The 24,763-nt window shown below is 47.7% G+C and overlaps 1 protein-coding gene across 3 annotated transcripts in view; it reads right to left on the bottom strand.

Moving 5' to 3' along the window:
* The window catches only part of LOC112241003 (protein dopey-2), a 63,009-nt gene that overhangs the window by 12,143 nt on the left and 26,103 nt on the right, over nt 1-24,763 (bottom strand). For 2 of the 3 annotated variants that reach the window (XM_042319806.1, XM_024409217.2), the window contains 19 exons: nt 22,859-22,982; nt 22,480-22,589; nt 22,159-22,270; nt 17,477-17,597; nt 17,248-17,367; nt 16,996-17,107; nt 16,645-16,893; nt 15,780-16,117; nt 15,232-15,656; nt 14,576-14,847; nt 14,117-14,269; nt 12,272-12,372; nt 7,738-7,928; nt 5,923-7,622; nt 5,605-5,796; nt 5,359-5,481; nt 3,812-3,946; nt 3,632-3,687; nt 3,379-3,483 (listed from right to left, as the gene is read on the bottom strand). In XM_042319806.1, coding sequence (XP_042175740.1) covers nt 3,379-3,483; nt 3,632-3,687; nt 3,812-3,946; nt 5,359-5,481; nt 5,605-5,796; nt 5,923-7,622; nt 7,738-7,928; nt 12,272-12,372; nt 14,117-14,269; nt 14,576-14,847; nt 15,232-15,656; nt 15,780-16,117; nt 16,645-16,893; nt 16,996-17,107; nt 17,248-17,367; nt 17,477-17,597; nt 22,159-22,270; nt 22,480-22,589; nt 22,859-22,982 — 4,739 coding nt within the window. The remainder of the gene's footprint in view (nt 1-3,378; nt 3,484-3,631; nt 3,688-3,811; nt 3,947-5,358; nt 5,482-5,604; nt 5,797-5,922; nt 7,623-7,737; nt 7,929-12,271; nt 12,373-14,116; nt 14,270-14,575; nt 14,848-15,231; nt 15,657-15,779; nt 16,118-16,644; nt 16,894-16,995; nt 17,108-17,247; nt 17,368-17,476; nt 17,598-22,158; nt 22,271-22,479; nt 22,590-22,858; nt 22,983-24,763) is intronic. The other variant, XM_042319807.1, reaches the window with a different exon arrangement.

Here is a 24,763-nt window from a genome sequence, read left to right as displayed (position 1 = left end):
TCTTTTGAGCTTCTAGTCATGAAATCTATGCAGCCTACTCAATCACGTTTATAGCTACTGTTTACAGGCCTCCTGGGCCATATACAGCGTTCCTTTCCGAGTTCTCTGAATTCCTATCGGACCTTGCAGTCATGGAAGATAATATTCCAATTTTTGGTTAATTTAATAGTCACATGTATAAGTCCACAGACCCACTCCAAAAGGCTTTCGGAGCCTTTCCTCATAATCCTGGACTATCAGACCACCATTTTATTACGTTTGCAATCGCAACAAATAATCTGCTCAGACACCAGCCAAGGATAATCAAAAACCTTGCTATAAATTCTCAGACAACCCAAAGATTCCTAGATGCCCTTCCAGACTCCCTCCACCTACCCAAGGACGTCGGCGTGCAACAAACTGAGGAACTTCATTTAACCTTGCGTTATACCCTAGAAACAGCCGCACCCCTAAAAACAAAAAACATTTGTCATAAAAAACTAGCTCCCTGGTATGCAGAAAATACACGAGCCCTGAAGCAAGCTTCCAGAAAATTGTAGCGGAAATGGCGCTACACCAAACTGGAAGTCTTCCGATTTAGCTTGGAAAGACAGAGTAGCAGTGAGGGTACTATCATCCTATTTTTCCATCTTAATTGAGGAGAATAAGAACAATCCTAAATGTATTTTTGATACTGTCGCAAAGCTAACTAAAAAGCAGCATTCCCTAAGAGAGGATGGCGTTCACTTCAGCAGTGATACATTTATGAACTTCTTTGACAAAAAGATCATGATCATAAGAAAGCAAACTACGGACTCCTCTTAAAATCTGCCTATTTCTCCAAAGCTCAGTTGTCCTGAGTCTGCACAACACTGCCAGGACCTAGGATCAAGGGAAACACTCAAGTTTTTTAATACTATATCTCTTGACACACTGATGAAAATAGTCATGGCCTCTTAACCTTCAAGCTGCATACTGGACCCTATTCCAACTAAACTACTGAAAGAGCTGCTTCCTGTGCTTGGCCCTCCAATGTTGAACATAATAAACAGCTCCCTATCCACCAGATGTGTACCAAACTCACTAAAACTGGCAGTAATAAAGCCTCTTGAAAAAGCCAAACCTTGACCAAGAAAATATTTTTAAAAACTAAAATCGGACTATATCGAATCTCCCATTCCTCTCAAACATTTTAGAAAAAGCGGTTGCCCAGCAACTCACTGCCTTCCAGAAGACAAATAATGTATACAAACACTTCAGTCTGGTTTTAGACCCCATCATAGCACTGAGATCGCACTCGTGAAGGTGGTAAATTACCTTCTAATGGCGTCAGACCAGACCATCTGTCCTCGGGCTCCTAGACCTTAGTGCTGCTTTTGATACCATCGATCACCACATTCTTTTGGAGAGATTGTAAAACCCAAATTGGTCTACATGGACAAATTCTGGCCTGGTTTAGATCTTATCTGTCAGAAAGATATCAGTTTGTCTCTGTGGATGGTTTTTCCTCTGACAAATCAACTGTAAGTTTCAGTGTTTCTCAAGGTTCCGTTTTTAGGACCACTATTGTTTTCACTATATATTTTACCTCTTGGTGATGTCATTCGGAAACATAATGTTAACTTTCACTGCTATGTGGACGATACACAGCTGTACATTTCGATGAAACATGGTGAAGCCCCAAAATTGCCCTCCCTGGAAGCCTGTGTTTCAGACATAAGGAAGTGGATGGCGGCAAATGTTTTACTTTTAAACTCGTACAAAACAGAGATGCTAGTTCTAAGTCCCAATAAACAAAGACCCTGATCTATTTTGACAAACATATCAAGACTATTTCCATCTACGTAACATTGCAAAAAATCTGAAACTTTGTCCAAAAATGATGCAGAAAAATTCATCCATGCTTTTGCCACTTCTAGATTAGACTACTGCAATGCTCTACTTTCCGGCTACCCGGATAAAGCACTAAATAAACTTCAGTTAGTGCAAAACACGGCTGCTAGAATCTTGACTAGAACCAAGACATTTGATCACTTAAGGCTATGGCTGATTTCAAGGTTTTACTGCTAACCTACAAATCATTACATGGGCTTGCGCCAATCTATCTTTCTGAGTTGGTCCTGCCATACATACCTACACGTACACTACGGTCACAAGATGCAAGCCTCCTTATTGTCCCTAGATTTTCTAAGCAAACAGCTGGAGGCAGAGCTTTCTCCTATAGAGCTCCATTTTTATGGAATGGTCTGCCTATCCATGTGAGAGACGCAGACTCGGTCTCAACCTTTAAGTCTTTATTGAAGACTCATCTCTTCAGTAGGTCCTATGACTGAGTGTAGTCTGGCTCAGGTGTGTGAAGGTGAATGGAAAGGACAGTTCCTCTCTCTCCACTGGGATTCTCTGCCTCTAACTCTATTATGGGGGCTGAGTAACTGGCTTACTGGTGCTCTTCCATGCTGTCCCTAGGAGGGGTGCGTCACTTGAGTGGGTTGAGGCACTGACGTGATCTTCCTGTCCGGGTTGGCGCCCCCCTCGGGTTCGTGCCGTGGGGGAGATCTGGCCCTGTCCAGGGGTATAGTCGGACAGGGCCACAGTGTCTGCTGACACCTCCCGTCTCAGCCTCCAGTATTTATGCTGCAGTAGTTCATGTGTCGGGGGGCTAGGGTCAGTCTGTTATATCTGGAGTATTTCTCCGGTCTTATCCGGTGTTCTGTCTCCTCTCTCAGCCCTAGCACCATGCCTGATGACTCCTTGCTGTCCCCAGTCCACCTGGTCGTGCTGCTGCTCCAGTTTCAACTGCCTGCGGCTATGAAACCCTGACCTGTTCACCGGACGTGCTACCTTGTCCCAGACACACACACACACACACACACACACACACACTCGCTCACTCGCTGTCGCTAACTCTGAATTATCGGCTATGAAAAGACAACTGACATTTACTCTTGAGGTGCTGACCTGTTGCACCCTCTACAACCACTGTGATTATTATTATTTGACCCTGCTGGTCATCTATGAACATTTGAACATCTTTGCCATGTACTGTTATAATCCCCACCCGGCACAGCCAGAAGAGGACTGGCCACCCCTCAGAGCCTGGTTCCTCTCTAGGTCTCTTCCTAGGTTCCTGCCTTTCTTGGGAGTTTTTCCTAGCCACCATGCTTCTACATCTGCATTGCTTGCTGTTTGGAGTTTTAGGCTGTGTTTCTGAATAGCACTTTGTGACATCAGCTGATGTAAAAAGGGCTTCATAAAATCATGTCATTGATTGATTAGTCGCTTCGGATAAAAAAAGTCTGCTAAATGGCATATGTTATGTGATCAATAACAGACCGGTTTCTGGACATCAAGTGAACATTTTAGTACATGTGTCAGACGGATAAGAAGTTGACGACTAACCCCAGCAGCAGGAAGTGTCCGGGCGGAGCCAGGTTGAGCTGCACAGACTCTCTGAGGAGACTGAGGAGGGGTGCCACATTCTCCTGGAGCGCCTGAGCTGGAATACTACCACAGAGACAGACAGACAAACACAAACACAGACAGACAGACAGACAGAGACAGGAGGGTGGTGAAACATTGTTAAATAATATCACATGTAGGCAAGAACTGAAGTGTATTACTAACTACATGGCAGTATGTAGTTGTTTGTTACCTCTGGGTGTAGGCATAGCTGAACTGTAGCATGGGGATGTCTACCAGGGTGGACTTCTGCCACACAGACGAAGGAGAGACAGAAGGGAGTTGCATCAACTATGACCTTCAGATGACCACTATACCACCATGTCATTTCTCTCTGGGTTTAACAGTCAATTCTTTGTGTGTGTGTGTATACCTGGTCTCCTTTGATCTGGTGGGGTTTCTTTACCACCTCTTTGACCATCTGCAGGATGTTGTCTGTATGGAGCGTTCCCAGGGACTTCACCAGATCCACAATGGTCAGATGAGACTCACTGGACACAGGCAATATCTACAGAGATATGGAGAGAGAGAGAAAGGAGGAGATAGAGAGAGGGGGGGCATACTTTGTGTGTCACCCTCTTGTTGTGATGGAAGGTGTGTGTGTGTATGTATTTTTCACCCTCTTGTTGTGATGGAAGGTGTGTGTATGTATGTATGTATGTATGTATGTATGTATGTATGTATGTATGTATGTATGTATGTATGTATGTATGTATGTATGTATGTATGTATGTATGTATGTATGTATGTATGTATGTATGTGCCACCCTCTTGTTGTGATGGAAGGGGTGTGTGTGTATATGTATGTGTCACCCTCTTGTTGTGATGGAAGGTGTGTGTGTGTGTGTGTGTGTGTGTGTGTGTGTGTGTGTGTGTGTGTATTGTGATGGCCCTGATTTTTTCTGAACCGTCTCAGTGCTTCTCCTTCCAATAGGGTGGTTTCCCTTTAATTCCCAATTAAATAGCCAGCATCAGCTGCGCAAAAGTGGGGTTGTGATGGAGACGTGAATGAGGATGTGTTCAACCCTCAGTTCCGAAGCTTCTCTATTCCGTTGTTTTGTTGCCGTTAAACGTGTGTTTTGTAGCCTAAGAGAGTTTACCCAGGATCGGATCCACTCTTTGCGTCCGTGGACTACACCTCTCTGTTGTTCGTGGCCTTTCTCCGCTGGAGATCTGTTGGCGGATTGGATTGTCTGACTGACTACAACCTTTTTGTATACGGTCACCCTCTTGTTGTGATGGAAGGTGTGTGAGTGTGTCACCCTCTTGTTGTGATGGAAGGTGTGTGAGTGTATGTATGTGTCACCCTCTTGTTGTGATGGAAGGTGTGTGAGTGTATGTATGTGTCACCCTCTTGTTGTGATGGAAGGTGTGTGAGTGTATGCATGTGTCACCCTCTTGTTGTGATGGAAGGTGTGTGAGTGTATGTATGTGTCACCCTCTTGTTGTGATGGAAGGTGTGTGAGTGTATGTATGTGTCACCCTCTTGTTGTGATGGAAGGTGTGTGAGTGTATGTATGTGTCACCCTCTTGTTGTGATGGAAGGTGTGTGAGTGTATGTATGTGTCACCCTCTTGTTGTGATGGAAGGTGTGTGAGTGTATGTATGTGTCACCCTCTTGTTGTGATGGAAGGTGTGTGAGTGTATGTATGTGTCACCCTCTTGTTGTGATGGAAGGTGTGTGAGTGTATGTATGTGTCACCCTCTTGTTGTGATGGAAGGTGTGTGAGTGTATGTATGTGTCACCCTCTTGTTGTGATGGAAGGTGTGTGAGTGTATGTATGTGTCACCCTCTTGTTGTGATGGAAGGTGTGTGTGTGTATGTATGTGTCACCCTCTTGTTGTGATGGAAGGTGTGTGAGTGTGTGTGTGTCATCCACTTGTTGCAAAAATAAATAATAATAATTTTAAAACACTCACTTTGTTTGTGGTGTGTCTCTTGCTCCTCCGGCTGCTCCACACTGCTCCCACTGAGGCCATGAGCTGCACCCCATACTGCCCCGTCAGAGGAGTCAGAAACTCCAACACACGCTGCCTCAGGATCTACACACACACACACACACCAGTACCATCAGAGTGACACACAAATTCACATGCAGTACATATCATAGCACTACTTACTTCCCATACAAACACACTCCCACGCAAACATAAACACAGGCATACCTTGGAGCTCCTGAAGTAGACGGACGTGGAGGGGTGTCTGGTGGTCTGGGCGGAGTCTGAGCCCCTCCTCTGGGACTCCTCCCTCTTGACCACACCCCACAGCAGAGCCATACTACTGAGCATGTGTGGCAGCTCCTTGATCACAGCATTGCGTGCGTTCCGGACATCTGCAGGGTCACAGGCCACCAGGGACTGAGAGGGACAGATGGAAACATTAAACAATTGTTTTCTGCATTCAACTCTGTGTGTCTGAGTGGGTAGCAGAGTGATCCACCTACATGTTGCCAAATCAGTAGTGTGTGTGTGCGCGCGACTCACCTTCTTGTTGTCCAGTAGACAGTGGTGAGTGAGTGTGGTCAGTCCCTCCAGTAGCGTGAGAGGGTAATCAGGAGCAACGTTCTCCTTCCTGCTACTCTGTGTAGCCTTCCCCCCGTTGTGATCGTACTGTTTGACCAGCTCATCCAGGTTCCTGCAGATCTGGGTGATGAGCGGAGCAACGATGATGCCCAGCGAGCGCCCGAGGTAGGGCAGAGACGAACACAGCAGAGCCACCCAGTGGGGGTGCATGGCATAGCCGTACTGCGGCTGCAGAGCCCGGGCTGCAGCAGACACAAACATCCCCTGGGCTGTGATGGGCTGGGTCTGGACATACTGAGCTGCCTTGATGGACTGTTGGAACAGAACCCCTGTCTGCCATTCCTGCTTCATGGCTGAGGAGGCAGGGGTAGCTACAGGTGTGTCACGGGGCTCATCAGGGTGCGGGGTTGAACCAGACCCCCCTGGCCACACGTAGTACTCCAGGACGATGAGGGCCTGTAATAGCTTGAGCAGCTCCATCTGTAAGGGGTATTGCTCCTGCCCCCCTCCCCCTCCAAGATTCACCAGGCTCTCCTCAGACAGGCCCACCTGTTCATCGAACAGATTCAGACCCCCCAAGGCAGAGTCCTTCTCCACCCCTTTCTGGCTGATGTACATGGAGGCTGAGAGGGTGAGAAGGGTGTACTGCTGCACCTTACACCTAGCCAGCAGCTTGCGGATGGCCTCTGGGCCGACCCCAGCCTCCTGCAGGGTGGAGCTGTCCCTCTGACCCCACACCACACACCCCAGCTGAGTCACCAGGCGGGTCAGCACCCCCACGCTCTTCACCTGGACCTCCCTGTTCCCCTGCAGCTCCCTGGGACCCAGGGTGAGGTAGGACGGGTAGTGGGAATGTAGGAACCTCAGGCACAGCGATACCAGCAGCTCGATGAGCAGGGAAGGGGGAATGGAGGGCGAGGAGGTGGGCGAGAGCAGGCGTCCATGGAAGCCTCTTCCGTCCTGGGCCTGCTGGTGGCGCTGGAGAAGGTTGGAGACCAGGTTGAGGTGGGCGGCTGAGCTGGTGTCCAGGGAGGTGGAGGAGAGGGCGTCCACTAGAGGGCGCTGGGCGCTGCTCCTCAACAGACTGTCCAACAGGGCCAGGCCGTGGAGCAGGCGGGGCCAGCCGCCGGGCATTGAGTACAGCAGAACATGGCAGAACAGAGAGTCAATGACTTCACGCTTCTCACGCTCCTGTTTGAGGAGACGCGACTGAGCCATGGCTTCACGCTCCAGGTCATCCTCCTCACTCGACAGCGAATCGGACACCTGCGTGTGTTCCGATTCCACCCTCCTCAGGCAGCTGACCACACCTCCTTCCTCTACGCTACAACCGTCAGTGGCGGAGCTGGAGTTCTCTGTGGAGACCTGGGCACCACTGGTGTCAGCTGACTCGGTGTGTTCGCTCTCTTCCTCCTCCTCCTCCTCTTCCTCCAGCTCGTCTTCCCCCTCTGTGGCTTCGCTCTCATTGCAAGACACCCCCGTGTAGTCAGCCTCTGGATTGGTCGTCTCTGGGTCACGCTCTAGCTCCCCCCACAGGGCCTCCCGGTCCACCAGGATCATGTGACCCAGTGTACCCTCATCTGGTTGGGTGCTGGTTGCCATGGCGCCCGTGGAACCCTTGGTGGTGCTTCGACTTCTGCTGTTTAAATCTTTCAGATTACCTACAGAGAGAAAGAGGTCTACCAAAACATATACACACTAGGAGAGTAACATCCCTAAACACTCCAACAATCACCACTTAACACTCCAGAACACACACAAAACACACGCACGCACCTGCGGTGAGGTTCTGTTTGACACTCTGGATGGTGCTGCGCTGGGTGGAGGGGTGGAGCAGCAGCAGCAGAACAGGCTCCAGGATGCGGACCACGTCCTGCAGGGAGAGAGCCCTGACCAGCCAGCACTGGGCTGCAGCACTCACAGAACCATCTGGGCTGTTCAGACAGTCCACCACCACGCACAGAGACCTGGGACAGAGATACACAGAGTCAGTCATAGGGAGATGAGGGACAGACATGCAATTTTAAATAGTGCTCAGACCAGACAGACAAAGAGTCCATCTCAGTGATCTGAGGAAAGCAGAACAGGTTCACTACAGTAGTACAGTTGTGGTCTAAAGTTGAGAATGACACAAATATAAATTTTCATCAAGTTTGCTGCTTCAGTGTCTTCAGATATTTTTGTCAAGATGTTACTATGGAATATTGAAATATAATTACAAGCATTTCATAAGTGTCAAAGGCTTTTATTGACAATTACATGAAGTTGATGCCAAGAGTCAATATTTGCAGTGTTGACCCTTCGTTTCAAGAGCTCTGCAATCCACCCTGGCATGCTGTCAATCAACTTCGGGCCACACTGATGGCAGCCCATTCTTACATAATCATAATCAGAGTTTGTCAGAATTGGTGGGTTTTTGTTTGTCGACCCGCCTCTTGAGGCTGGGAACACAAATTCTCAATGGGATTAAGGTCTAGGGAGTTTCCTGGCCATGGACCCAAAATATCGATGTTTTGTTCCCCAGGGCACTTAGCTATCACTTTTGCCTTATGGCAAGGTGCTCGATCATGCTGGAAAAGGCGCTCAGGTGTTTTAGTACTATATCTCTTGACACAATGATGAAAATAATCATGGCCTCTAAACCTTCAAGCTGCATACTGGACCCTATTCCAACTAAACTACTGAAAGAGCTGCTTCCTGTGCTTGGCCCTCCAATGTTGAACATAATAAACGGCTCTCTATCCACCGGATGTGTACCAAACTCACTAAAAGTGGCAGTAATAAAGCCTCTCTTGAAAAAGCCAAACCTTGACCCAGAAAATATAAAAAACTATCGGCCTATATCGAATCTTCCATTCCTCTCAAAAATTTTAGAAAAGGCTGTTGCGCAGCAACTTACTGCCTTCCTGAAGACAAACAATGTATACGAAATGCTTCAGTCTGGTTTTAGACCCCATCATAGCACTGAGACGGCACTTGTGAAGGTGGTAAATGACATTTTAATGGCATCGGACCGAGGCTCTGCATCTGTCCTCGTGCTCCTAGACCTTAGTGCTGCTTTTGATACCATCGATCACCACATTCTTTTGGAGAGATTGGAAACCCAAATTGGTCTACACGGACAAGTTCTGGCCTGGTTTAGATCTTATCTGTCGGAAAGATATCAGTTTGTCTCTGTGAATGGTTTGTCCTCTGACAAATCAACTGTAAATTTCGGTGTTCCTCAAGGTTCCGTTTTGGGACCACTATTGTTTTCACTATATATTTTACCTCTTGGGGATGTTATTCAAAAACATAATGTTAACTTTCACTGCTATGCGGATGACACACAGCTGTACATTTCAATGAAACATGGTGAAGCCCCAAAATTGCCCTTGCTAGAAGCATGTGTTTCAGACATAAGGAAGTGGATGGCTGCAAACTTTCTACTTTTAAACTCGGACAAAACAGAGATGCTTGTTCTAGGTCCCAAGAAACAAAGAGATCTTCTGTTGAATCTGACAATTAATCTTAATGGTTGTACAGTCGTCTCAAATAAAACTGTGAAGGACGTCGGCGTTACTCTGGACCCTGATCTCTCTTTTGAAGAACATATCAAGACCATTTCAAGGACAGCTTTTTTCCATCTACGTAACATTGCAAAAATCAGAAACTTTCTGTCCAAAAATGATGCAGAAAAATTAATCCATGCTTTTGTCACTTCTAGGTTAGACTACTGCAATGCCCTACTTTCCGGCTACCCAGATAAAGCACTAAATAAACTTCAGTTGGTGCTAAATACGGCTGCTAGAATCCTGACTAGACCCAAAAAATTTGATCACATTACTCCAGTGCTAGCCTCTCTACACTGGCTTCCTGTCAAAGCAAGGGCTGATTTCAAGGTTTTACTGCTAACCTACAAAGCATTACATGGGCTTGCTCCTACCTATCTCTCTGATTTGGTCCTGCCGTACATACCTACACGTACGCTACGGTCACAAGACGCAGGCCTCCTAATTGTCCCTAGAATTTCTAAGCAAACAGCTGGAGGCAGGGCTTTCTCCTATAGAGCTCCATTTTTATGGAACGGTCTGCCTACCCATGTCAGAGACGCAAACTCGGTCTCAACCTTTAAGTCCTTACTGAAGACTTATCTCTTCAGTGGGTCATATGATTGAGTGTAGTCTGGCCCAGAAGTGGGAAGGTGAACGGAAAGGCTCTGGAGCAACGAACCGCCCTTGCTGTCTCTGCCTGGCCGGTTCCCCTCTTCCCACTGGGATTCTCTGCCTCTAACCCTATTACAGGGGCTGAGTCACTGGCTTACTGGGGCTCTCTCATGCCGTCCCTGGAAGGGGTGCGTCACCTGAGTGGGTTGATTCACTGATGTGGTCGTCCTGTCTGGGTTGGCACCCCCCCTTGGGTTGTGCCATGGCGGAGATCTTTGTGGGCTATACTCAGCCTTGTCTCAGGAGGGTAAGTTGGTGGTTGGAGATATCCCTCTAGTGGTGTGGGGGCTGTGCTTTGGCAAAGTGGGTGGGGTTATATCCTTCCTGTTTGGCCCTGTCTGGGGGTGTCCTCGGATGGGGCCACAGTGTCTCCTGACCCTTCCTGTCTCAGCCTCCAGTATTTATGCTGCAGTAGTTAATGTGTCGGGGGGCTAGGGTCAGTTTGTTATATCTGGAGTACCTCTCCTGTCCTATTCGGTGTCCTGTGTGAATCTAAGTGTGCGCTCTCTAATTCTCTCTTTCTCGGAGGACCTGAGCCCTAGGACCATGCCCCAGGACTACCTGACATGATGACTCCTTGCTGTCGCCAGTCCACCTGACCGTGCTGCTGCTCCAGTTTCAACTGTTCTGCCTTATTATTATACGACCATGCTGGTCATTTATGAACATTTGAACATCTTGGCCATGTTCTGTTATAATCTCCACCCGGCACAGCCAGAAGAGGACTGGCCACCCCACATAGCCTGGTTCCTCTCTAGGTTTCTTCCTAGGTTTTGGCCTTTCTAGGGAGTTTTTCCTAGCCACCGTGCTTCTACACCTGCATTGCTTGCTGTTTGGGGTTTTAGGCTGGGTTTCTGTACAGCACTTTGAGATATCAGCTGATGTATGAAGGGCTATATAAATAAATTTGATTTGATTTTGATTTGATGATTGTTCGTCACCAAACTGTTCTTGGATGGTTGGGAGAAGTTGCTCTCTGAGGATGTGTTGGTACCATTCTTTATTCATGGCTGTGTTCTTAGGCAAAATTGTGAGTGAGCCCACTCCCTTGGCTGAGAAGCAACCCCACACATGAATGGTCTCAGGATGCTTTTCTGTTGGCATGACACAGGACTGATGGTAGCGCTCACCTTGTCTTCTCCGGACAAGCTTTTTTTCCCAGATGCCCCAAACAATCGGAAAGGGGATTCATCAGAGAAAATGACTTTACCCCAGTCCTCAGCAGTCCAATCCCTGTTCCTTTTGCAGAATATCAGTCTGTCCCTGATGTTTTTCCTGGAGAGAAGTGGCTTCATTGCTGCTCATCTTGACACCAGGCCATCCTCAAAAAGTCTTCGCCTCACTATGCGTGCAGATGCACTCACACCTGCCTGCTGCCATTCCTGAGCAATTTCTGTACTGGTGGTTCCCCGATCCCGCAGCTGAATCAACTTCAGGAGACGGACCTCACGCTTGCTGGACTTTCTTGGGCGCACTGAAACCTTCTTCACAACAATTGAACCGCTCTCCTTGAAGTTCTTGATGATCCGATAAATGGTTGATTTAGGTACAATCTTACCGGCAGCAATATCCTTGCCTGTGAAGCCCTTTCTGTGCAAAGCAATGATGACGGCACATGTTTCCTTGCAGGTAACCATGGTTGACAGAGGAAGAACAATGATTCCAAGCACCACCCTCTTTTTGAAGCTTCCAGTCTGTTATTCGAACTCAATCAGCATGACAGAGTGATCTCCAGCCTTGTCCTCGTCAACACTCACACCTGTGTTAACAAGAGAATCACTGACATGATGTCAGCTGGTCCTTTTGTGGCAGGGCTGAAACGCAGTGGAAATGTTTTTTTGGGATTCAGCTCATTTGCATGGCAAAGAGGGAATTTGCAATTAATTGCAATCATCTGATCACTCTTTATAACATTCTGGAGTATATGCAAACTGCCAGCATACAAACTGAGGCAGCAAACTTTGTGAAAATTAATATGTGTGTCATTCTCAAAACTTTTGGCCACGACTGTAGAGTCAAGAAACAGAATACACTGGGGACCACAGCACAAACTGCTGTTGGACCCAGAGACCAACCACTGACCATACTTCAAGCTCTGTACTCACCGGTCAAACGAGCGGTTCAAAGACATGGTCCGGTTTGACTGGTTCTCCCTGGTCAGGTGCCACAGCACTGAGAACCTATGTAGGGCCTCCAATCGTACAGCCTGAGGGAATACACAAAACATACAGTGGGGAGAACAAGTATTTGATAACACTGCCGATTTTTCAGGTTTCCTCCTTACAAAGCATGTAGAGGTCTGTCATTTTTATCATAGGTACACTTCAACTGTGAGAGACGGAATCTAAAGCAAAAATCTAGAAAATCACATTGTATGATTTAAGTAATTCATTTGCATTTTATTGCATGACATAAGTATTTGACACATCAGAAAATCAGAACTTAATATTTGGTACAGAAACCTTTGGTTTGCAATTACAGAGATCATACGTTTCCTGTAGTTCTTGACCAGGTTTGCACACACTGCAGCAGGGATTTTGGCCCACTCCTCCATACAGACCTTCTCCAGATCCTTCAGGTTTGGGGCTGTCGCTGGACAATACAGACTTTCAGCTCCCTCCAAAGATTTTCTATTGGGTTCAGGTCTGGAGACTGGCTAGGCCACTCCAGGACCTTGAGATGCTTCTTACAGAGCCACTCCTTAGTTGCCCTGGCTGTGTGTTTCGGGTTGTTGTCATGCTGGAAGACCCAGCCACGACCCATCTTCAATGCTCTTACTGAGGGAAGGAGGTTGTTGGCCAAGATCTCGTGATACATGGCCCCATCCATCCTCCCCTCAATACGGTGCAGTCGCAGAAAAGCATCCCCAAAGAAAGATGTTTCCACCTCCATGCTTCACGGTTGGGATGGTGATCTTGGGGTTGTACTCCATCCTTCTTCTTCCTCCAAACACGGCAAGTGGAGTTTAGACCAAAAAGCTCTATTTTTGTCTCATCAGACCACATGACCTTCTCCCATTCCTCCTCTGGATCATCCAGATGGTCACTGGCAAACTTCAGACGGGCCTAGACATGCGCTGGCTTGAGCAGGGGGACCTTGCGTTTGCTACAGGATTTTAATACATGATGGCGCAGTGTGTTACTAATGGTTTTCTTTGAGACTGTGGTCCTAGCTCTCTTCAGGTCATTGACCAGGTCCTGCCGTGTAGTTCTGGGCTGATCCCTCACCTTCCTCATGATCATTGATGCCCCACGAGGTGAGATCTTGCATGGAGCCCCAGACCGAGGGTGATTGGCCGTCATCTTGTTCTTCCATTTTCTAATAATTGCGCCAACAGTTGTTGCCTTCTCACCAAGCTGCTTGCCTATTGTCCTGTAGCCCATCCCAGCCTTGTGCAGGTCTACAATTTTATCCCTGATGTCCTTACACAGCTCTCTGGTCTTGGCCATTGTGGAGAGGTTGGAGTCTGTTTGATTGAGTGTGTGGACAGGTGTCTTTTATACAGGTAACGAGTTCAAACAGGTGCAGTTAATACAGGTAATGAGTGGAGAACAGGAGGGCTTCTTAAAGAAAAACTAACAGGTCTGTGAGAGCCGGAATTCTTACTGGTTGGTAGGTGATCAAATACTTGTGTCATGCATAAAATGAAAATGAATTACTTAAAAATCATACAATGTGATTTTGTAGTAGGAAAACCTGCAAAATCGGCAGTGTATCAAATACTTGTTCTCCCCACTGTAACTGACATGTTAGTTAAACACAGAGGATGACTTCCTGTTTGTTTTATCACATGAGTTTAGGCTGGAGTATTTGTTCATATGTTAGGTGGCTATATGTAAAACCTCAGTGCTGTTTAAATGCATTAGGTGTATTGGATGGCTCTTTGCTGTAGGCGTCTAGTGTCTTGATATTACAGTAGAATCTTGTCAGTGTGTGTATGTGTTCTGTACCTTATCTCTGTGCAGTAAAGCCTGGCAGACGATGTCCTCACAGATGGATGCGGACGGGGCCAGGCAGTGGAGCCGATAGAAGAGCGCCACACAGGAGGTGTGCTGCTCTCGACGCTCCACATCCAGCTGACCCCACAGCACCTGGGCCACCCGCTGCATGGGATCAGAAAGATGAAATGTTAGAGGTGATGATGATCGGTGTTCATTTGAATCAACTTAACGCAGCAGCATCAGATTACTAATGATCCTGATTTGGTTAGGTAATAGGCAGCAGAAATGAAAAAAGGTGATGATGCTGTTGGACATAGCGTTACAGATGACACATCCACTAAGGAAATGTACACATTTCATCATATTATAGAGTAACACGTCAGACCAGCTAGGACTACTCATATTATGTTCCCTCTTTATGTAGCAGTAATACAAGCCCCCTGCCATGGTAGACCATGATTTCCTGACCTGGTAGAAATCTGTACTCTGCTCGATGGCGCTGAGCAGGCCTGGGTAGATGGGGGGTACAGTGACCATCTGCAGCCGTCCGCTCAGGGGGTTGGCGTTGCTGGCCTGGTAGCGCCTGGTCTTGTCCTGGATGACCAGGGCCAGGGATTGGGAGTGGTTGATGAGCTCCAGAAGAGAGGACACAGCCGTGTGCTGCACCTGGTAGTCCCTCGACAGGCAACACAGGGTCATCAAGGACCTCAGCCACAAAGGCAGGCAGCCCACGTCACTATCTGAAGAGAAAAAACAAAACAATATTTTGGTTACTTCCCATTCAATGAGTTCAAATTAGTCAAGATCATGAAAGCATATCAGTATACTGACTTGAACCAACATAAAGTGGTCAATTCAGCCCTGTTAGTAAGCCATGTTAGGAGTAGGAGTTCACACTAAAGCTTAAGCTTTTCATTTGAATAGACAAACCAGCACCCCAGTAAACCTTTTGGTTAAGAGTAGAGTTGTAGAGTTATACAAATTCCCCTATGTGGACTCAATTGTGTGAGTCTGACATGCAAGACTACTGATTGGCTAACTAACTACAGTAAGTTTGTGTAGAGCTGTATAGACTGACCTGTATGGGTAAACAACCATTATTGTGTAAAAGTGTATACTGTCACCTGTATGGTGGAACATGTCGCTGTAGAGCACCTGGCTCTCCTCCTCACTCAGGTACAGGGGGAAGGTGGTACACTCCAACAGCAGGTGGCATGCTGCCGTGAACGCCTGGCGGCACTCCTCTGAAATCTCCGCCCTGCCCCGGGGCATGTACCCTGCCCCCCAGTCCACCCCTCCTCCCGTGCTCACTCGCCCTTTCTTCTTCTCTGTAGGTGGGACAGGGAGGTCTGGGACAGGGGGGTCCGAGATAGAGCGTGGTTTGTGTTTGTTGGGGGTGAAGAGCTCGGCTAGCTTGTCTTTGATCTGGGTCGTGGTGATCTGAGGGCCCTCCTGGAACGAGGTTTTCCCACCAGGGGAGAGGGCAGCGGGGTCCGGCTGTACAGCCTCCTCCTGCCCCCTGACGTCCTCCACCTGAACCAGCAGGTACCTGGGAGGGGAGAGGAGGGAGAGAGAGATGGGGAGAGAGAGTTGATCAAGTCGTTTTGATTGATGCATGTTGTGCTTGATGACTGTGTGTTACATGTTTTCCAGATGTGATCATGTTCTCTACCAGGTGGTTATGAAGGTCAGTATATCCAGCAGACACTGGGTCATGGTCTCCACATTGCCCCCCTTCCTCCACACACCCTGGCACTCTTTCACGATCCCCACCCCCTCGGGGCTCAGTCCCACCCCTGGTAAGAGGTGCAGTTCCGAGGGTGAGGCGCTGATGCCCAATCCGCTGTCTTCAGACCGAAGGAGTGGGAAGGCTCTTTCTCCCTCTACCGGGCCAGTCTCCTGCTCCACAACCCCATTCAGCTCTTCCTCTGGTTCTGCGTTGTCATGATTAACGTTGACCCGACTGCCCTCTTCCCCCTCCTCGACCCTTTCCTTCTCCATATCCTGCATCTAAGGGGAGAAAATGTATGATCCCACCAGAATACCACCAATGAGGGAGTGGGTAGTATGACCTTAAAAAGGACAGTTAAAGAACTGTTTACTTGTCCTTAAACTCAAAAAATATTTTCTAATTTTTTCCCTAAAATTTTTAGAGAAATCCCATCGTGATCCAGTATCTGACTGAAAGAAGCTAAAGATCAGTGTAAGCTGTGTTTATGTGACAGACAGGCCAGTGTTACAGCTGGACTTCAGACCTTGTTTATATCTGCAGGGAGAGTGAAATTAGAAGATTGGTTGGCCTGTGTAGTCTGGATCTACCATCAAGACAAGAGGAGTACAGTACATGAGAGACAGCCTGACAAGGGGCTAACCCTGCCAGGAATGTTATCCATCAGTCAGACAGGTCACCTACCAGACAGTTCATCCTGAGGGCATGACCATTCTTAAGTACCTCACTAGTGCTGCATCCCTAACTCCCATTTTCCTTCTACTCTCCATATGCATGCCAGTTTCTCTGAACCACTGCACACACTCACACAGCCACTGACCGGAACAAATTGTAAGCTCTCCTCCGGTGTCGGTGACTTCACTTTCTGTGACTGTGACTCCACCTCCATGTCCATATAAGTCACGGGCATCTGGATCTTACTGAGCACCTTGAAGCAGGTGCGCAGGCCCTGTGTGAGCTCCGATAAGTCCAGACAGGTCATGTGGGTACGGAGTGCATGCAGCATGCGGCCAAGCATCTGGGGCAGGAACTGAGACTGGATGTCAGCATGGAGCTCCTATTGGACCAGACCAATCAGATAGGGTTAGAGAGAGCAAGAAAGAGAGGGAAAGAGAGAGAAAGAGGAAAAAAAGAAGCATGTGTGTGTGTGTGTGTGTACCAGAGGGATGACGTCCAGTAGGAATATGATGAGAGTGGAGATCTCTGTGACAGAGGGAGCAGGAGAGTCACTGAGATACTGCAGAGGGGGTGGCGGCAGGTCAGCTGGGTCGCTATGGAGACAGAGACACAGAGAGAGATCAGCTAAACAACATAAAAGACATTCGAGTTGGAGAAAGATGCTTTATAACAGCAAAGCTACAGTGACTATTCCAGAGGAGGTACAGTAGGTGCTAGTAGAGGCGTTACCTACCTGAGGCAGGTGCAGAAGTGGCAGGTAATGTAGTCCCACAGGAACTCACTGTTCATGGAGCTCACCAGCATGTTCACCGTCTTTATGATTTCTGATGCATTCTTGTTCTCTTTTATTTTACTGCACAGACAACACATCTAGGCAGTCACTATCATGTCGATCTCTTTTTAGGCCCAATAAATATCATTCATCTATATTAGTTCATTCTCCACTCGTCCCATCCTCTCACCTGGCTAGCTGGTTGCCTGTCAGGCCAGTGCTGGTGATAGACTCCTCCCCCAACATCTCTCTGCAGTAGCTGTAGAATGCTCTCACCACCTCCAATAACACACTGCCCACTATCAGAGGACCTGAGAGAGAACAGCATCATTATCATCACACACTGTCCACTATCAGAGGACCTGAGAGAGACCACCATCATCATCATCACACACTGCCCACTATCAGAGGACCTGAGAGAGAACAGCATCATTATCATCACACACTGTCCACTATCAGAGGACCTGAGAGAGACCACCATCATCATCATCACACACTGCCCACTATCAGAGGACCTGAGAGAGAACAGCATCATTATCATCACACACTGTCCACTATCAGAGGACCTGAGAGAGACCACCATCATCATCATCACACACTGCCCACTATCAGAGGACCTGAGAGAGAACAGCATCATTATCATCACACACTGTCCACTATCAGAGGACCTGAGAGAGACCACCATCATCATCATCACACACTGCCCACTATCAGAGGACCTGAGAGAGAACAGCATCATTATCATCACACACTGTCCACTATCAGAGGACCTGAGAGAGACCACCATCATCATCATCACACACTGCCCACTATCAGAGGACCTGAGAGAGAACAGCATCATTATCATCACACACTGTCCACTATCAGAGGACCTGAGAGAGACCACCATCATCATCATCACACACTGCCCACTATCAGAGGACCTGAGAGAGAACAGCATCATTATCATCACACACTGTCCACTATCAGAGGACCTGAGAGAGACCACCATCATCATCATCACACACTGCCCACTATCAGAGGACCTGAGAGAGAACAGCATCATTATCATCACACACTGTCCACTATCAGAGGACCTGAGAGAGACCACCATCATCATCATCACACACTGCCCACTATCAGAGGATCTGAGAGAGAACAGCATCATTATCATCACACACTGTCCACTATCAGAGGACCTGAGAGAGACCACCATCATCATCACACACTGCCCACTATCAGAGGACCTGAGAGAGAACAGCATCATTATCATCACACACTGTCCACTATCAGAGGACCTGAGAGAGACCACCATCATCATCATCACACACTGCCCACTATCAGAGGATCTGAGAGAGAACAGCATCATTATCATCACACACTGTCCACTATCAGAGGACCTGAGAGAGACCACCATCATCATCATCACACACTGCCCACTATCAGAGGACCTGAGAGAGACAGCATCATTATCATCACACACTGTCCACTATCAGAGGACCTGAGAGAGACCACCATCATCATCATCACACACTGCCCACTATCAGAGGACCTGAGAGAGAACAGCATCATTATCATCACACACTGTCCACTATCAGAGGACCTGAGAGAGACCACCATCATCATCATCACAACTGCCCACTATCAGAGGACCTGAGAGAGACAGCATCATTATCATCACACACTGACTATCAGAGGACCTGACCATCATCATCATCATCACAACTGCCCACTATCAGAGGACCTGAGAGAGAACAGCATCATTATCATCACACACTGTCCACTATCAGAGGACCTGAGAGAGACCACCATCATCATCATCACACACTGCCCACTATCAGAGGACCTGAGAGAGACCAGCATCATTATTATCATCATTATCACAAACTGCCCACTACCAGAGGACCTGATTGAGACCACCATCATCATAATCATCAAACTGCACACTATCAGAGGACCTGAGAGCGACCACTATCCTCACACTGCCCACTATCAGAGGACCTGAGAGAGACCACCATCAGCCTCATTATCATCACACAATGCCCACTACCAGAGGACCTGAGAGAGACCACCATCACACACTGCCCACTACCAGAGGACCTGAGAGAGACCACTATCCTCACACACTGCCCACTATCAGAGGACCTGAGAGAGACCACTATCCTCACACACTGCCCACTATCAGAGGACCTGAGAGAGACCACCATCATTATCCCACACTGCCCGTTATCAGAGGTCCTGAGTGAGACCACCATCATCATTATCATCACACACTGCTCACTATCAGAGGACCTGAGAGAGACCACCATCATCATCATCACACACTGCCCACTATGAGGACCTGAGAGAGACCAGCATCATTATCATCATCATTATCACAAACTGCCCACTACCAGAGGACCTGATTGAGACCACCATCATCATAATCATCAAACTGCACACTATCAGAGGACCTGAGAGCGACCACTATCCTCACACACTGCCCACTATCAGAGGACCTGAGAGAGACCACCATCATCAGCCTCATTATCATCACACAATGCCCACTACCAGAGGACCTGAGAGAGACCACCATCATCACACACTGCCCACTACCAGAGGACCTGAGAGAGACCACTATCCTCACACACTGCCCACTATCAGAGGACCTGAGAGAGACCACTATCCTCACACACTGCCCACTATCAGAGGACCTGAGAGAGACCACTATCCTCACACACTGCCCACTATCAGAGGACCTGAGAGAGACCACCATCATTATCCCACACTGCCCGTTATCAGAGGTCCTGAGTGAGACCACCATCATCATTATCATCACACACTGCTCACTATCAGAGGACCTGAGAGAGACCACCATCATCATCACACACTGCCCACTACCAGAGGACCTGAGACAGACCAGCATCATTATCATCATCATTATCACAAACTGCCCACTATCAGAGGACCTGAGAGAGACCTCAATCATCATCACACCCTCACTACCAGAGGACCTGAGAGAGACCCATCATCATCACACACTACCAGAGGACCTGAGAGAGACCAGCATCATTATCATCACAAACTGCCCACTACCAGAGGACCTGAGAGAGACCACCATCATTATCATCAATATCAGAGGATCACCACCATCATCCCACTATCAGAGGACCTGAGAGAGACCACCATCATCATCATCATCACACTGCCCACTACCAGAGGACCTAGAGCATCATTATCATAAACTGCCCACTACCAGAGGACCTGAGAGAGACCACCATCATTATCACACACTGCCCACTATCAGAGGACCTGAGAGAGACCACCATCATTATCACACACTGCCCACTATCAGAGGACCTGAGAGAGACCACCATCATCACACACTGCCCACTATCAGAGGCCTTGAGAGACCACCATCATTCATCATCACACACTGCCCACTACCAGAGGACCTGAGAGAGACCAGCATCATTATCATCATCATCACACTGCCCACTAACAGAGGACCTGAGAGAGATCACCATCATCATTATCATCACACACTGCCCACTACCAGAGGACCTGAGAGAGACCAGCATCATTATTATCACAAACTGCCCACTACCAGAGGACCTGAGAGAGACCAGTATCATTATCATCACACACTGCCCACTATCAGAGGACCTGAGTGAGACCACCATCATCATTATCATCACACACTGCTCACTATCAGAGGACCTGAGAGAGACCACCATCATCATCACACACTGCCCACTACCAGAGGACCGGAGAGAGACCAGCATCATTATCATCATCATTATTATCACAAACTGCCCACTATCAGAGGACCTGAGAGAGACCACCATCATCACACACTGCTCACTATCAGAGGACCTGAGAGAGACCTCCATCATCATCATCATACACTGCCCACTACCAGAGGACCTGAGAGAGACCAGCATCATTATCATAAACTGCCCACTACCAGAGAACCTGAGAGAGACTCCCATCATTATCACACACTGCCCACTATCAGAGGACCTGAGAGAGACCACCATTATCATCATCAAACACTGCCCACTATCAGAGGACCTGAGAGAGACCACCATCATCATCATCACACACTGTCCACTATCAGAGGACCTGAGACCACCATCATCATCATCATCATCATCACACACTGCCCACTATCAGAGGACCTGAGAGAGACCACCATCATTATCATCATCATCATCATCATCATCATCACACACTGCCCACTACCAGAGGATCTGAGAGAGACCAGCATCATTATTATCACAAACTGCCCACTACCAGAGGACCTGAGAGAGACCAGCATCATTATCATCACACACTGCCCACTATCAGAGGACCTGAGAGAGACCAGCATCATCATCACATACTGCCCAATATCAGAGGACCTGAGAGAGACCACCATCATCATCACACACTGCCCACTACCAGAGGACCAGAGACCAGCATCATTATCATCATCATCATCATCATCATCATCATCAGACACTGCCCACTATCAGAGGACCTGAGAAAGACCACCATCACACACTGCCCACTATCAGAGGACCTGAGACCACCATCATCATTATCATCATCACACACTGCCCACTACCAGAGGACCTGAGAGAGACCACCATCATCACCATCACACACTGCCCACTATCAGAGGACCTGACAGAGACCACCATCATCATCCTCATTATCATCACACACTGCCCACTATGAGGACCTGAGAGAGACCACCATCATCCTCATTATCATCACACACTGCCCACTATCAGAGGACCTGAGTGAGATGAACATCATCACCACTACACCCTACTTACCAGCAGAGGGCTTAAGACAGCTGGAGAGAGTGAGAAGGGGAGGGGAGGGGTGGGAGAGATGAGGCCTGAAGTAGGGGAGGTGTGTGTTTACCTATCTCTGGCTTATCTATAAGGCTGATGATGATGCGGAAGGGGCGTAGATAACCAATCACGCTCTCCGGGTCCGCCTCCACATCCTTCTGATTCAAGATGCTGATCAAAGCCTAAGGACAGAGACACAGAGGACACACACGGTTACACCACTGGGTATTTACTGAATTCAAGTTCACCTTGTTTTCATGGTTTCATATTAAAATGAATGACTTGCATTTAAGGGCAGGTGTTTTAAGTCCTTCATGAGGTTTAATAATCTGTAACAGTATGATTTATATACTGCCACTGATCAACAGTAGTGTTAGCTAGTGTGTCCAACCTGCACTAAGAGTTCTCTGGAGTGGGTGTTGAAGTAGAAGGCTGTGTGTTCTTCCACGGAGATGAAGAGGTCAGGGTCTGCAGCAACCATACCCCCCTTAATATCTGTGCCTGGGGAACAGCAACACACAGGGATACAGTTATTCACTTATATAATCAAGGCATACATTTTATTCTCTGAAAGGAGAGATGCAAACAATTGAGGCTACATGGATAAATTTATTAGGTAGACCTTAACGACATTAGCTAAAACTACATTTATTAGCTACATAGTGAAGTATATTCAGGCCTACTGCTAGACTACAACTCAAAGCCATAACTTCATTGTGTGTATGTGTGTGTGAACATGGCCGTGGTGCATGTCTATCCACACTAACTACCTAGCAGCCAGGCGTAGAGGCGTCTGTTGAGGGACATGTCTCTGCGGAGCAGCGTGAGGGAAGCAGCAGACACCACTCTGATCGTGTCCTCCCTAGTCATAGGAATACTGCCTTGGGTTGGGTCCTGAGGTAATAACAGGAACAGTTACACATGGGGCACAGGGAAAGGGGAGAGGATGAAGATAGAGAGGCAAAGAAGGAAGAGTTGAAAGAGGAGATGAAAGAGGATTAAGGGAAGAGCAGGACAGAGTATACAAGGAGGAGGAGGAGGTGAGGAGGAAGAGGAGAGGAGGAGGTGAGACGGAGGTGAGACAGAGGAGAAAAAGGAATGAGGAGGAGGTGGTGGTGGAGGAAGAGGAGGTAAACCTCTAACCTCTGAGAAAAACATTGACGCTTGCAAGGACACGGTGACTGAGTTCATCGGGAAGTGTACAGGGGATGTTATTCCAATGGTGACTATTAAAACCTACCCAAACCAGAAACCGTGGATAGATAGCAGCATTCGCACAAAACTGAAAGTGCGAACCACCGCATTTAACCATGGCAAGGTGACTGGGAATATACAAAGTGTAGTTATTCGTTCCGTAATGCAAACAAACATGCAAAATGTCAGTACAGAGGCAAAGTGGAGTCGCAATTCAGTGGCTCAGACAAGACTTGTGGCAGGGTCTACAGACAATCACGAAAAGCGAAAACCAGACACGTAGCGGATACCGACGTCTTGCTCCGAGACAAGCTAAACACCTTCTTTGCCCTCTTTGAGAAGGTGGAAGGAAAGCTTCAAGTTCCTCGGTGTACACATCACTCACAATCTGAAATGGTCCACCCACACGCAGACAGTGTTGTGAAGAAGGCGCAACAGTGCCTCTTCAACCTCAGGAGGCTGAAGAAATTCGGCTTGGCCCCTAAAACCCTCACAAACTTTTACAGATGCACAATTGAGAGCATCCTGTTGGGCTGTATCACCGCCTGGTAAGTCAACTGCGCCACCCAACCACAGAGCTCTCCAGAGGGTGGTACTGTCTGCCCAACGCATCACCGGGGGCACACTGCCTGCCCTCCAGGACACCTACAGCACCTGATGTCACAGGTAGGCCAAAAAGATCAAAGGACATCAACCACCCGAGCCACGGCCTGTTCACCCTGCTACCATCAAGAAGACGAGGTCAGTACAGGTACATCAAAGCTGGGACCGAGAGACAAAAAAACAGCTATCTCAAGGCCATCAGACTGTTAAATAGCCATCACTAGCCAGGTCCCACCCGGCTACTCATCCCTACAACCTTACGATGGGTGCTGCCCTATATACATTGAATTACTGACCACTTTAAATAATAGGAGACTATTCACTTAAATAATGTTTACATACTGCTTTACGCATATCATACAGTGGCAAGAAAAAGTATGTGAACCCTTTGGAATTACCTGGATTTGTGCATGCATTTGTCATAAAATGTGATCTGATCTTCATCTAAGTCACAGCAACAGACAAACACAGTCGGCTTAAACTAATAACGCACAAACAATTATACGTTTTCATGTCTTTATTGAACAGACTGTGTAAACATTCACAGTGCAGGGTGGAAAAACTACATGAACCGTTGGATTTAATAACTGTTTGACCCTCCTTTTTGCAGCATTAACCTCAACCAAACATTTTCTGTAATTGCGGATCAGACCTGCACAACGGTCAGGAGGAATTTTGGAAAAATCCTCTTCACAAACTGTATCAGTTCAGCAATATTCTTGGGATGTCTGGTGTGAACCGGTCTTTTGAGGTCATACCACAGCATCTCAAATCGGTTTGAGGTCAGAAACCTGACTTGGCCACTCCAGAAGGCGTATTTTCGTCTGTTGAAGCCATTCTGTTGTTGATTTACTTCTGTGTTTTTTTTGTCGTTGTCC

The sequence above is a fragment of the Oncorhynchus tshawytscha genome, linkage group LG03 (assembly GCF_018296145.1).
Source record: "Oncorhynchus tshawytscha isolate Ot180627B linkage group LG03, Otsh_v2.0, whole genome shotgun sequence".
Classification (NCBI taxonomy): Eukaryota; Metazoa; Chordata; class Actinopteri; order Salmoniformes; family Salmonidae; genus Oncorhynchus; species Oncorhynchus tshawytscha.
Note: the sequence above shows the minus strand (reverse complement) of the source record. Positions and strands in the feature narration are given on the sequence as shown.